Here is a 14,696-nt window from a genome sequence, read left to right as displayed (position 1 = left end):
GCCCCGATTTGGGATTGGGGATTTTGGGGATGAGTTTTGGAAGGAATTCCCAGCCCCAACTCCTGAACTCCTAAAGGGACCCCAGTTTGGGATGGGGGAACTTGGAGGTGAATTTTGGAGGGAATTCCCAGCCTGAATTTCCAAATTCCCAAAGGGATCCCAATTTAGGACTGGGGATTTTGGGGATGAGTTTTGGAGGGAATTCCGAGCCCCAGTTCCCAAATTCCCAAAGGGATCCTGATTTGGGATGGAGGAATTGGTGGGATGAATTTTGAGGGGAATTTTCCTCGTTGATTCCCAGCCCCAATTTGGGATTTGGGGAGTGACTTTTGGAGGGAATTCCTGGTTAATTCCCAGCCCCAATTTGGGATTTGGGGAGTGAATTTTGGAAGGAATTCCCAGCTGATTCCCAAAAAACCCCGGGATTAGGTACGAGACCCCTCCCCACCCCTCAAGGGCCCTCCCCGGGGTTGGAATCTTCCCAAATTCCCAAAATCCCTTAAATTCCCCCAAATTCCCAATCCCGGTACGAGCCGCGGGACCCTCCCCTCCCGTTTCCCCCTCCCGAAATTCCCCAAAACCACCCAAAAAGGTCCCGTCAGGACGGGCCCGAACCCCCCGGGGATCCCAAAGGTGCCTGAATTCACCCCAAAACGCCAGAGGGGGGAGGGAATTCCCGCTCCAGGTGCTGCACCCCAAACTCCAGAGCAATATCCCACGGGAAGAGGGGGAGCCCGCCCCGGCCACCGGGAAGCTTTAAAATTCCAACCCCACTTTGGGGCTGGAACATGGAATTTCCCCCTTTTTTTTTTTAGCACAGGTTCGTTTAGAGACCCTTCCCCGTTTCCTCTTTTTTCCTCCCGAAATTCCGAAATCTCTCCCCGTTTCCCTTTTTTTTTTTTTTACGTTGCATTTTCCTTTTTTTTTTAAATATTCTGTACTATATTTTTAGTCTTAAACACGATATATTATATATATTTAATTTTTTTATATATATATATATAAATATAAATGGTTAAAAAAAATTAAAGCGGCTCTGAGTTTTCCTTTTATTTTTGGGGGGATTTTCATCATTCCTCAATGGTTTTTTCTGGGAGAATTGAGGAACGAATGGATGGAGAGAGGAATATTTTCCTTTTCCATCCATAATTCCTGCAATTCCCGCGTTCCCAAATCCCTGGAGGGATTTTCGTGGCAACCACAATTCCAAAAGAACAAAACTTCCAGACGAATTTATTCCAGGGATTTATCTGATTTATTCCTGGCTTTATCCCCATTTACTCCCCAGGAATTTTCATCACAAATCTCTCACCTCATCCTTCCCTTTATAAAAAAGCGATTTTAATCCAATAATTAAATCAGGATTCCCTCACGGAATCCGGAATTTGGCTTTTAGAAGGAAAATTCCCTTTTTATTCCCCATCGCGCCGGAATTTCACCTTCCATTCCTTCCCCTCCCCGGCCTGGTGACAAAACACCTCAAATAAATTAATTTTATTGAAATTCTCTTTAAACCGGGAGCAGCTGGAAGAAGAAAAGAAGGACTCGGGAGGGATTGTCCTGGATTTTATGTGGAAAAAATATAAAAATGTTGGAAACGCGGGACCCATCGTGCCTCAGTTTCCCCTCACGGCTCTTGCAGACCCCTCAGCCAGGGGAGAGCGGGACAGCACTGCCATTGCACGGCTGGGGTGCCATTCCAAGGCTGGGGAGCCATTCCAGGGAAGAATTCCCGAGGAGAATTCCCGAGGTTTGTCCCCTCTCCCCTCACAACTCCGCCATGACGCGGCCTAGCGGCGCCCACAGAGCAGCACACGTCCCGCCCCTCTGTGCCCGCCCCCGGCTGGGCGGGCTCTGAGAGCCGCGTCCCTCAGGCGGCGCTATTTATGACCTCGGGAAACACGCGAGCTCTCGCGAGATTTGCCGTCCCACCATACTGTCGTGGGCGTGGTTTCCCCGTGACGTCATCGCTGTCCCCTGAGGGGATGTGGGGGTCCCTGAGGGGATTTGGGCACCCCATGAGGGAAAAAAACCAAAAAATCCCCAAAAATCCTCTTTTTTTCCACGCCTGGATCCTCGGGGAGCAGCCCCGGGGCCTGGAAGGATCCCAAAGGGGGTTTTGAGGGGCCTCCCCCAGTTCTGTGGGGTTTGGGGTCCCCAACTCCTGAATTCGGGCCCACATCCCTAAATTTTAGCTCCCATTCCTGAATTTGGGGTCTCTTTCCCTGGATTTGGGGTTCCCAAACCCTGGATTTATTTCTCTGTTACGTGGGTTTGGGATGGATCCCAGTGGATCGAGGCCTTCCCCACAGCCACATCCCAGAAAACTCCGGATTTTGGGATTAACGTGGGGAAAAAAATCCTGAAAAAGCCTTAAAATGTCTTAAAATTACTGAAAATCCTTTAAAATACTGAAATTTCCTTAAAATCCCTTAAAATGACTGAAAAATCCTGAAAATTCCTGGAAGGCCTTTAAAATCCCTGAAAAAAAACCTGAAAATTTCCTAAAATTCCTGAGGATTCCTTCATTTCCACATGAAAAGATCGCCTGCCAGGATGATCCAAGGAAATGGGGCTGGGAAAAAAACATTAATTCCTTAAAACGATTCTTTAAAGTTCCTTTAAATTCCTCAAAACTCCAGCTTGGGATAATGTGAGTGTCCCTGCCAATGGAGTTGGGACGTGTCAGCTCTTTCCAAGCCAAATTGTTCCAGGATTCCCTAAAAATGCAGGATGTTCCTGGCCCTGGGAATGGCTTTTCTTGCTTTTTTTTTTTACCTGGTTTTCCTGGCTCCGATCCCAATAAAATCCAAAAAACTCCCCGTTCCAAATTTCCTGGGCTGTTTCACCTTGGGATCCCTGGACAGATTTGGAATAATTTCAATTTTCCTTCCAGGAATTCTCTGCATCCCGGGCTGGGCTTTGCTCCAAGCCCTTCCCTTTGTGCCCCAGGAATTCCAGCGGAATTCCAGAGGTTTTATCGCCCCTCCAGCCCTTCATTAACCCTTAATTGCTGTTCATTAACCCAGGCCAGGACGCCCCGTTCTGTATTTCCAGGAGTTTTTCTGGGATGAGAGGCTGAAAAAGGGAATCCTGGAGGGATTTGGGGCACCCAAAAACCGCCGAGCGTCCCAAAATTCGATTTTTTGGGACACCTGGCTGCTTCCCTGTCCACTTGGGGAATTCCTCAAAAAAAACCCAAAAATCCCGGAAAAACAAAGCTGGGATTAACCCCTTGGATGCCGAGTCCTCCGCGGGCTCCCTCTCCCCACATTCCCGATTTTCCCGCCGGGAATTCCACCCACAATAAATCGGAATCCCAAATTCCCGGCTGGGAGAGCTTTTCCTGCTGGAATTCCCGGAGAAATTCCGGCATCTCCTTCCCCAAACCCCCAAAATGCCCAAATCTCCAAATCCCCGAGCCCCCAAATCCTCAAACCCCAAAATCTGCAAACCCCAAACCTCAAAGCCCCAAAACCCCCAAACCTCCAACCCCAAAACCCCCAAACCTCCAAATTCCCCAAACCCTCAAATCCCAAACCCCAAATTCCCCAAACTCCAAATTCCCCAAACCCCAAACCCAAATCCCTCAAATCCCCAAACCTCCAAATTCCCCAACCCTCAAAACCCGAAACTCCCAAACCTCCAATCCCCCAAATCAAAAAACCTCCAAAGCCCCAAACCCCAAATCGCCCAAACCTCCAAATTCCCCAATCCCCAAACTCCAAATTCCCAAAACCCCCAAATTCCCCAAACCCCCAAAACCCCAAACTCCCAAACTCCAAATCCCAAACCCCAACCCTGAAAATCCAAACCCCTAAATCTCCCAAACTCCAAACCTCAAACCCCCAAACCTCTAAATCCCCCAAACCTCCAAATTCCCCAAACCCCCAAACCCCAAACCCCCAAACCCTAAATCCCCTAAACCCCCGAATCTCCAAACCCCCAAATTCCCCAATCCCCAAACCCCAAATCCCCAAACCCCAAATACCCCCAAACCCCAAATCCCCAAACCCCAATCCCCAAACCTCAAATACCCCAAACCCCAAATCTCCAAACCCCAAATACCCCAAACCTCAAATACCCCAAACCCCAAATCTCCAAACCCCAAATACCCCAAACCTCAAATACCCCAAACCCCAAATCCCCAAACCCCAAATACCCCAAACCCCAAATCTCCAAACCCCAATCCCCAAACCTCAAATACCCCAAACCCCAAATCTCCAAACCCCAAATACCCCAAACCTCAAATACCCCAAACTCCAAATCTCCAAACCCCAATCCCCAAACCTCAAATACCCCAAACCCCAAATCTCCAAACCCCAATCCCCAAACTCCAAATTCCCCAAACCCCAAATACCCCCAAACCCCAAATCCCTCAAACCCCAAATCCCTCAAACCCCAAAACCCCTCAAACCCCAAAACCCCTCAGAGGGGCCGAGAGCACCTCTGGAATTTCGGGGGGAGCGCTCCGTAATTTCGGGGAGCGCCTCTGGAATTTTGGAGGGAGCCCCCCCTGAATGTCGGGGCGCCCCCGGCATCCCCTGCATCCCCTTTTCCCGGCGTTTTTCCCCTGCCGGGCCGTGCCCGCCGCTAATCCGGGCCTGATCCGGGCCTGATCCGGGCTCCGCGGCCGCCGCAGGGTCGGGGGTCAGCGCAGCCCCCGCCATTCTGCGCGCTCCGCCCGCTCCGCAGCGCTCCGGCTTCTGCCCGTTCCCGATTTCGGGTTCCCGCATTTTCCCCCCGTTCCCGCATATTCTCCCCCATTCCCGTTTTCCCCCCCATTCCCGGTTTTTTTACCCCCGCTCCCGTTTTTCCCTCCCCACCCACTCCCGGTGTTTCCCCCCCCCCTTCCCGCATTTCCCTCGTTCCCGCACTCCCTCCATTCCCGTTTTTCCCCCATTCCCGGATTTATTTTTCCCCATTCCTGCATTTTCCCCTCATCCTCGTTTTTCCTCCATCCCCGTTTTTCCTCCATCCCTGTTTTTTTCCCCCATTCCCGGTGATTTCCCCCCCCCCCCCCCCCCCATTCCCGCTGTTTTTCCCCCATTCCCGCACTCCCTCCATCTCCGTTTTTCCCCCCAATCCCGGTGATTTTCCCCCATTCTCGGTGTTTGTTTTCCCCCCAATCCCGGTGATTTTCCCCCCATTCCCGCACTCCCCCCATCCCCTTTTTTCCCCTTTCCCCCCCCCCCCCCCAATCCCGTTTTTCCCCAAATCCCGCATTTTCCCCCCAAACCCCGCTGTTTCTCCCCCCATGGCGCTCCCCGCTCGCTGAGCCCGCGATGCTCCGCGCCCTCGGGCTGCGGCGCCGGGGTGGTCGCTCCTCCTTCCTCCCCCCTCCTCCTCCTCCTCCCGCTGCTGCTCGGAGCCGCTGATCCCGCTCCGAGCCGAGCCGAGCCGAGCCGAGCCGAGCCGAGCCGAGCCGAGGCGAGCCGCGATAGCAACATCCCGGGATAAGGAGCCCGGAGGCGCCGGGATGGAGCGGGAATGGCCGCGGGGCAAAGCGCGCCTGCCCTCGCTGCTGCTGGCGCTGCTGGGGCTCGGCCCAGGTGAGTCGGGACCCCCGGGACCCCCCATCCCCATGGAAAGCTCTGGAATGTCCCCCGGACCCCCCCCCCCACGCCCGATTTTGGGGGGGGGGGTTATGTGGATTTGGGGGCGCTGCGATTTTTTAAAAAAATTATTTCCCCCCCTCTCCTCTCCGGCTCCTTACGTAAAGCCGCGGGGAGCGAGGGATCCCCCCCGGAATTCCCAAAGATTCCAGAATTCCCGAAAATCCGCTCCGGCCGCGCGGGCAGGTTAATTGCGGCGTTAATTTGCCTCCGTGATTAATTGGCCCTGGCTGGGGATGGTGCCGACAGGTGATGCCCCAAAAAAAACCCGAATTCCCGGGAAAGGTGGGGAAAACCAGAATTCCCGGGAAATGTGGGAAAACCTGAGTTCCAGGGAAAGAAAAACTCGAATTCCCGGGACAGGTGGGAAAAAAACCCGAATTCCGGAAAGGTGGGAGAAACCCGAATAATTCCCGGGAAAGGTGGGAAAACCCGAATTCTCGGGAAAATCCCGAATTCCCGGGATTCGGGAGCGCAGCGTGGGAAGAGACGCGGGGGTAAAGGCGAGGCTGGAGTTGGATTTTGGGGGAATTTTCGGGGATTTTGGGGCGGATCGGGAGCAGGGACGGATCCCGCTCCTCCCTCTCCCTCCTGTCGGCGCTGCGGGAGAGCGGCGTGCTCCCAAAAAATCCCGAAATCTGGGATAAACAGGCAGGGCCGGGGCGGCGCTTGGCGCGGGAGGGGCCGAGCGTCCGACCGGGATGGAAAACGGGGAAAAATCCCGGGAAAAAACGGGGGAAAATCCCGGGAAAAAACGGGAAGAATCCCGGGAAAAAACGGGGAAAATCCCGGGGAAAAAACGGGGAAATCCCGGGAAAAAAAACGGAGGAAATCCCGGGAAAAAACGGGGAAAAATCCCGGGGAAAAGCTCCGGGAAACCCTGGGGGGCTGCGAACCCTGGGGAGGGGGAGCGGATCCTGGATTCGGGAGAGGACCTTGGAATTCCGGGGGATTTTGGAATTTGGGAGAGGATCTCGGAATTCCGGGGGGGTTTTGGAATTCTGGAAGGTTTTGGAATTCCTGAGGGATTTTTGGAATTCTGGAAGGTTTTGGAATTCCCGAGGGGTTTTTGGATCCCGGGGGGATTTGGGAAAGCCCCTTCCCGGCCCCTCCTCGCCCTCAGCATCCTCCCCTGGGCTCTGGGGGGGCTTCAGGCCCCCGAAAAACTTCACCGAGAGCTCGAAAATTCCCTTTGAAGTCGGGTCGGAAAAGCGGGAATGGGACCCGGGAAAAGCGGGAATGAAACTCGGGAAAAGCAGGAATCAATCCCGGGAAAAAGCGGGAATCGGATGCCGGGATGAGCGGCAATCAAATCCTGGAAAAGCGGGAATCAAACCCTGGGATGAGCAGGAATGAAACTCGGGAATCAAAGCGGGGAAAAAAGCGGAAATCAAATCCTGGGAAAAGCAGGAATTGAACATGGGAAAAGCAGGGATTAAACATGGGGAAAGCAGGAATAAAACCCGGGGAGGCTGTGGGAAAAGCGGGAATAAAACCCCGGAAAAGCGGGAATAAAACCCCGGAAAAGCGGGGATTAAACCCGGGAAAAGCGGGGATTAAACCAGGGAAAAGCGGGAATAAAACCCGGAAAAGCGGGAATAAAACCCCGGAAAAGCGGGGATTAAACCAGGGAAAAGCGGGATTAAACCAGGGAAAAGCGGGAATAAAACCCGGAAAAGCGGGGATTAACCAGGGAAAAGCGGGAGTGAAACCCGGCCCAAACAGGACTCGCAGCCGCCCGGGTTTAACCCCGCTTTACCCCGGACAGGGGCCGGCCCGACCCCGGCGGGTGGAGCCGCTGCTCCCGAAATCCCGAAATAATTCCCGAAATAACTCCCGGAATCCCCGGGATAACTCCCAAAATCCGAAATAACTTCCGAAATCCCCGGGATAACTCCCGAAATCCCCGAAATCCCGGGACAACCCCTGAAATTCCCGAAATCCCGGAATAATTCCGAGGTCCCGGTGCCGGGGCCGCGGGGGGAGGCGCTGCAGCACCGGGCGGGGATTTATCCGGGGAAATGCCAAAAAAAAAGGGAAAATAAACCCAAAAAAATCCCGAATGGAATCTCAGAGCCTTCGCCTGGGGCTGGGATCAGGAATCGCCAATCCCAAAATTTGGGGGTTTTGTCCCTGCCTGGAGCTGCCCAGCCCCCCAAAAAAACCCCAATTTGCAGGAATTCTTACCCCAAATAAACACAATTTTTGTGGAAATTTTACTCCCCAAAAAACCCCCAAATTTTCCAGAAATTCTGCCCCAAAAAACTCCCAATTTTGCAGGAATTCTTACCCCAAATAAACCACACTTTTGTGGAAATTCGACTGCCCAGAAAACCGCCAATTCTGCAGAAATTCTGCCCCATAAAACCAATGTTACAGAATTTCTACCCCAAAACCGCAATGTTGCAGAAATTCCACCCCAATAAACTCCATTTTCTGTGGAAATTTACTCCCCAGAAAACCACCAAGTTTTCAGGCATTCTACCCCAAAAAAGCCCCAATTTTGCAGAATTCCACCCCAAAATCCCCGATTTTGTACAAGTTCTACCCCAAAATCCCCAATTTTGCAGAAATTCCTCCACCCCAACATCCCCAATTTTGCAGAAATTCTACCCCCAAATCCCATTTTTGCAGAAATTCTACCCCAAAATCCCCAATTTTGCAGAAGTTCTACCCCAAAATCCCCACTTTTGCAGAAATTCCACCCCAAAACCCCAATTTTGCAGACATTCCACCCAAAAACCCCCAATTTTGTTTAAGTTCTACCCCCAAAAATCCCCAATTTTGCAGAAGTTCTACCCAAAATCCCCAATTTTGCAGAAATTCCACTCCAAAATCCCAATTTTGCAGAAATTCCACCCCAAAACCCCCAATTTTGTATAAGTTCTACCCCCAAAAATCCCCAATTTTGCAGAATTTCCACCAAAATCCCCACTTTTGCAGAAATCCCACCCAAAAAGAACCCCCCCGTTCTCGGTTTTCCGCAGGGCTGTTGCAGGAGCGCGTTTTGAGGCAGAAAATGAGGTTTTGGAAATTCTGGCTGGGAATTCCACCCAGTCCCTGCTGGAGCGCTGTTCTGGTGAGAGCCCCGGCTCAGATGGGGCCGCATCTGAACCTGGCGGTTTCTGTTTTCACCTTTTGGGCCGATTTTACCCCCAAATCTCTGCCCTCCCCTCTCTTCGGAGGCTCAGGGCCCCCGTGTTTGTTCATTCGCCTTTTTCGCTGATTTTCCCCCCAAAATTTCTGCTTTTCCCTCTCTTTTTTCAGCACACCCGCTCGCACTCCGCTCCAGACCTGCAATATTTCCCTTTTCAGCCGCTTTCACCCCAAAATTTCCTTTTTTCCTTCTCTTTTTGAAGGGAATTCCCCTCCTGGGATTGGTTCACCTTTTCGGCTGCTTTTCACCCCAAATTTTCCTTTTTTCCTTCTCTTTTTGAAGGAATTTCCTCTCCTGGGACTGATTCACCTTTTCGGCTGCTTTCACCCCAAAATTTCCTTTTTTCCTTCTCTTTTTGAAGGGAATTCCCCCTCTCCTGGGATTGGTTCACCTTTTTGGCTGCTTTCACCCCAAAATTTCTGCTTTTCCCTCTTTTTGTGGTGACACCGACGGCTCCGGACCCAGCCAAGGCCGCTGCCTCCTCTTCCTCCTCTTCCTCCTCTTCCTCCCCAAATGACCCCAAAATGTCCCCAAGTGTCCCCAAATGTCCCCAAAACTTCTCCAAACATCCTGAAAACATCCCCAAATGTCCCCAAATGACCCCAAAATGGCCTCAAATGTCCCCAAACATCCGAAAAACCCGAAACTTCTCCAAACATCCCCAAAAATGCTCTCCAAACATCCTCAAATGTCCCCAAATGTCCCCAAATGACCCCAAAATGCCTCAAATGGCCCCAAATGTCCACAAGCATCCTAAAAACGTCTCCAAAATGTCCCCAAGTGTTCCCAAAATGGCCTCAAGTGTCCCCAAAACATCCCCAAACATCTTCAAAATGCTCTCAAAGTGTCCCCGAATGTCCCCACGTGTCCTCAATCGTCCCCAACCCTCCCTGGTGACATTTTTCTGTCCCAGAGCTGCTCTTGGGCCAGTCCTGGGCAGACGAACGCTGCCCTGGGTGGCTCTGGGCTGCTGTCACCCTCCAACAAGGAGGTCCCCAGATGTCCCCAAAATGTCCCCAGATGTCCCCAAAGCACCCCGGATGTCCCCAATTGTCCCCAGATGCTCTCAGGTGACATTCCTGTGTCCCAGAGCTGCTGTTCAGGCAGTCCTGGGCAGGTGAACGGCGTCCTGGGCGGCTCTGCCTGCCGTCCCCACATGTCTCTAGCTGTCCCCAGCTGTCCCCAGGTGTCTCTAGATGTCCCCAGCTGTCCCCAGGTGTCCCTAACTGTCCCCAGTGTCCCCAATGTCCCATTTTCTGTCACACAGAGCTGCTCTTTGGGCAGTCGCGGTCCCTGCCGCGGCAGGTGAACGGCGTCCTGGGCGGCTCTGCCTGCTGTCCCCACATGTCTCTAGCTGTCCCCAGCTGTCCCCAGGTGTCTCTAGATGTCCCCAGGTGTCTCTAACTGTCCCCAATGTCCCCAATGTCCCATTTTCTCTCCCAGAGCTGCTCTTTGGGCAGTCGCGGTCCCCGCCGCGGCAGGTGAACGGCGTCCTGGGCGGCTCCGTGCTGCTGTCCCCGTGGCTGCTGCCCAACCAGACGGTGAAGGAGATCGAGTGGAGCTTCTCGGGGGGCTCCGGCGCCACCATCCAGGTGGCCGAGGTGGGCCCGGCGGGGCTGGAGCGGCCGGACCCGCGCGACCGCTTCGGGCGGCGCCTGGAGCTGGTGAACGGCACCGCGCTGCGGCTGCGGGCGCTGCAGAGGGGCGACAGCGGCGTCTTCGGGGCCAGGATCAAGCTGCAGCCCGCCCTGGTGGATGACCAGACCTTCAACCTGTCCGTCTACGGTGAGGGGAGATCGTTAGTTGGTTAATTAATTCAACGATTTCGTTATTGGTATGGTGAACTCGGGGTTGCGTGGGGAAACTGAGGCACGGAGCGGAAGTGGGGTTTCAGGTGACGCTGGTGGGTGATCGGCCTTCAACCTGTCCGTCCACGGTGAGGGGACACGGTTAATTAATTAATTAATAATTAATCGGTTAATGATTCATTTGATTCAGTTGGGTTTGGGTGGGGAAACTGAGGCACGGAGCGGAAGTGGGGTTTCAGGTGACGCTGGTGGGTGATCAGGCCTTCAACCTGTCCGTCTACGGTGAGGGGGAACAGTTAATTAATTTAATTCACTCATTTAATTACTCCTTTAATCGTTCATTTAATTATTCGTTCGTTAAGGTGGGATGTTTTGGTGGGAATTTTGGGGAGGTTTTTGGGGGGATTTGGGGGGACTTTTGGGGATATTTTTGGTGGTTTTGGTACCATCCACATGACCTCCGTTGCAGAGGCCGTGCCTTGGGGAGTTTTTTGGGGGGATATTTGGGAGGATTTTGGGGGGGATTTTTGGATTTTTTTTTGTGGGGGATTTTCGGGGGATTTTTGAGGGGATTTTTGGGGATATTTTTGGTGTTTTCGGTGCCACCCCCGTTGCAGAGGCCGTGCCCAGCCCCCGCACCCGCAGCCAGCTCCTGGCCAGCACGCTCGAGTGGTGCAACCTGACCCTGCAGTGCCAGGGCAGCGGGCGCGGCGCCGTCAACGTCACCTGGCGGCGCGACAGCCTCACCTGGGGCCACCTGGGGCCCGGGCGCCACCAGCTGTCCCCCGACGGCACCACCCTGAGGGTGGCGCTGCCGCCCGCCGCCACCAACGTCACCTACGCCTGCACCGTCAGCAACCCCGCGGACCAGAAGGTGGCCGTGTTCGACCTGCAGAGCCTGTGCCAGGGCGGAGGTGAGAGGGGGACACGGGGGGACGTGGGGACACGTGGGGACATGGGGACACAGGTGGGGGACATGGGGACACGGGGGGACATGGGGACACGGGGGGACATGGGGACACGGGGGGACATGGGGACACAGGGGGGACAGGGGACATGGGGACAGGCCGTGTTCGACCTGCAGAGCCTGTGCCAGGGCGGAGGTGAGCTGGGGACACGGGGGGACATGGGGACACCGAGGGGACATGGGGACACAGGGACAGATTGCCCTGTTCGACCTGCAGAGCCTGTGCCAGGGCGGAGGTGAGCTGGGGACACGGGGGGACATGGGACACGGGGGGGACATGGGGACACAGGGGGGACAGGGGACATGGGGACAGGGCTGGGGGACACAGGGACAGATTGCCCTGTTCGACCTGCAGAGCCTGTGCCAGGGCGGAGGTGAGCTGGGGACACGGGGGGGACATGGGGACACGGGGGGGACATGGGGACACATGGGGGACAGGGGACATGGGGACATGGGGACAGGCCGTGTTCGACCTGCAGAGCCTGTGCCAGGGCGGAGGTGAGCTGGGGACACCGAGGGGACATGGGGACACAGGGACAGGGGGGACACAGCTGAGGTGACACGGCTGGGGTGGCACGCCTGAGGTGGCATGGCCAAGGTGACACACCCGGGGTGACCCTGCCCCGGTGTCACACTGGGGTGTTTGTCACACCTGGGGGTGTCACACTGGGTGTCACACTGGGTGTCACACTGGGTGTCACACACACAGGGTGTCACAGCCCCAGTGTCACAGCCCCGGTGTCACAGCCCCGGTGTCACACAGGGTGTCACACACACAGGGTGTCACACACACAGGGTGTCACACAGGGTGTCACAGCCCCGGTGTCACAGCCCCGGTGTCACTGGGTGTCACCCTGTGCCCTCAGGGGGGTCCCTCGGCGTTCTCCACCTCGGGCTATGTGGTGCTGTCCCTCATCCTGGTGGCCGTGAGCCTCGGCGGCGCCTTCTGGTGCTGGAGGGTCAACAGTGAGAAGGCGGCCGAGGCAGGTGGGCACTAATCCCAAATCCCAAATTCCTGATTCCCCAAATCCCTGATTTCCCGATTCCCCCGATTCCCGATTCCCCAGTTCCCAACTCTCAACTCCCAGTTTCCAATTCCCGAATCCCCAACTCCTCAACTCCCAAATCCCCAATCCCAAATTCCCAATTCCCCGATTCCCTGCTTTCCCCAGTTTTCCCGTTTCCCCATTTTTCCTATTTTCCTGCTTTCCTGGTTTTCCCATTTCTCATTCTCAATTTTTTCTCGTTTTCCCATTTACCCATTTTCTTGTTGCCCTGTTTTTCCCAATTTCCCAATTTTTTCCCATTTTCCCTGGCTTTTTTTCCCATTTCCCCCATTTCCCCGTGTTTTTTTTTCCCCATTTTTCTCCACTTTCCCTGAGATTTTTCCCCATTTTCCCCCGTTTTCCTGGGTTTTTTTTCCCGGTTTTTCCCATTTCCCCCATTTCCCCGTGTTTTTTTTTTTTTCCCATTTTTCTCCACTTTCCCTGAGATTTTTCCCCATTTTCCCCCGTTTTTCTGGTTTTTTTCCGGTTTTCCCATTTCCCCATTTTTCCCCCATTTCCCCTCAGCCGCCACGCCCACGGCGCCGCCCGAGGAGAGCCCGGCGGAGGCGCCGCCCTTCAGCGACATCGTCTGCAGGAGCCCCCCGAGGGCAACGACCAGGTACGGACCCCAAAAACACCGAGAGGGACCCCAAAATCCCAAAAACCCACGGGAATCCCCAAAACTGCGAGAACCCCCCAAAAAAAACCACGGTAAATCCTAAAAATCGCAGGAATCCCCAAAGAAACCTGCAGGAGTCCTTAAAAAACTGCAGGAATCCCAAAAGCCACGGGAGTCCCGAAAAACAGTGGGAGCCCCCCAAGAAAAACCCCAAAAGAAATCCCAAAAAACTGTGGGGAGCCCCAAAAAACGGGGAGAGTCCCCAGAAACGGGGAGAGTTCCCCAAAACCGGGGAGAGTCCCCAAGGAAACATCAGAGTCCCAAAAAGCCTCAGAAACCCGAAAAACCATGGGAGGGGTCCTAAAAAACCAGGAGTGAAACCCCAAAACCGCGGGAGTCCCAAAAACCATAAAAAAACCCAAAACCTTGGAAATCCCAAAAACTGTGGGGAGCCCAAACTGTGGAAATCTCAAAACCCATAAAAACCCCAAAAAAACCTTGGAGGGGGATCCCAAAAACTCGGAGAGACCCCAAAAACCGTGGGGGGACCCCAGAAACCTCAGGGGCCCCCCGTTGTCGCCCCGCAGGGCCCCAGCCCCCCCGAGGCCCCGCAGGAACCCAGCGAACCCCAAAAACCCAAACCCGAGGCCCCAAAGGAACCCAGCGAACCCCAAAAACCCGAGGCCCCAGAGGAACCCAGCGCACCCCAAAAACCCAACCCGAGGCCCCGAAATCGCCCCCGGGGGGCACCGAGCAGAAAGGGCCCGAGGACACGGCCGAGGAGGTGACATAGGGCCAGGTGAGCGACCCCAAAACATCCCAAAAACACCCCAAAAACACGCCAGAAACACCCCAAAACCAACCCCAAAACCACCCCAAAACCAACGCCAAAAACACCCCAAAACCAACCCCAAAAACACCCCAAAAAACACGCCAGAAACACCCCAAAACCAACCCCAAAACCACCCCAAAAACCCCCCCAAAAACCACCCCCAAAACACCCCCAAAAACCACCCCAAAACCACCCCAAAACCAACCCCAAAAACCCCCCAAAAACCACCCCAAAAACCACCCAAAAACCACCCAAAAACAACCCCAAGAACACCCCAAAGCAACCTCAAAACCAACCCCAAAAGCCCCCCAAAACCCCCCCCAAAACCAACCCCAAAAACCACCCCAAAAACACCCCAAAAACCAACCCCAAAAGCCCCCCAAAACCCCCCCCAAAACCCCCAAAAAACCCCTCCAAAAACCACCCCAAAACCACCCCAAAACCATCCCAAAACCACCCCCAAAACCACCCAAAAACCTCCCAAAACCCACCCCAAAAACCAACCCCAAAACCACCCCAAACCCACCCCAAACACCACCCCAAACCCAACCCCAAAACCAACCCAAAACCACCCCCAAAATCAGCAAAAATGGGGATGTTCAGGGACATTTGGGGGGCCCCAGAAAGACCTGGGGTTAACGGTTGGAGGTGT

At 54.4% G+C, this 14,696-nt stretch overlaps 1 protein-coding gene across 1 annotated transcript; it reads left to right on the top strand.

Moving 5' to 3' along the window:
• The first annotated feature begins 5,222 nt into the window (after window positions 1-5,222).
• Window positions 5,223-14,128, top strand: LOC134429305 (SLAM family member 8-like). The gene is given in 9 exon segments (XM_063176437.1): window positions 5,223-5,556; window positions 8,603-8,694; window positions 10,216-10,557; window positions 11,198-11,495; window positions 12,416-12,534; window positions 13,119-13,187; window positions 13,190-13,212; window positions 13,800-13,859; window positions 13,913-14,128. Coding segments are annotated over 9 exon segments (1,173 nt in total). The 5' UTR covers window positions 5,223-5,479; the 3' UTR covers window positions 14,006-14,128.
• Window positions 14,129-14,696: the final 568 nt, after the last annotated feature.

Source organism: Melospiza melodia, chromosome 25 (genome assembly GCF_035770615.1).
Source record: "Melospiza melodia melodia isolate bMelMel2 chromosome 25, bMelMel2.pri, whole genome shotgun sequence".
Lineage (NCBI taxonomy): Eukaryota > Metazoa > Chordata > Aves > Passeriformes > Passerellidae > Melospiza > Melospiza melodia.
This window is presented reverse-complemented; position numbering and strand designations above follow the sequence as displayed.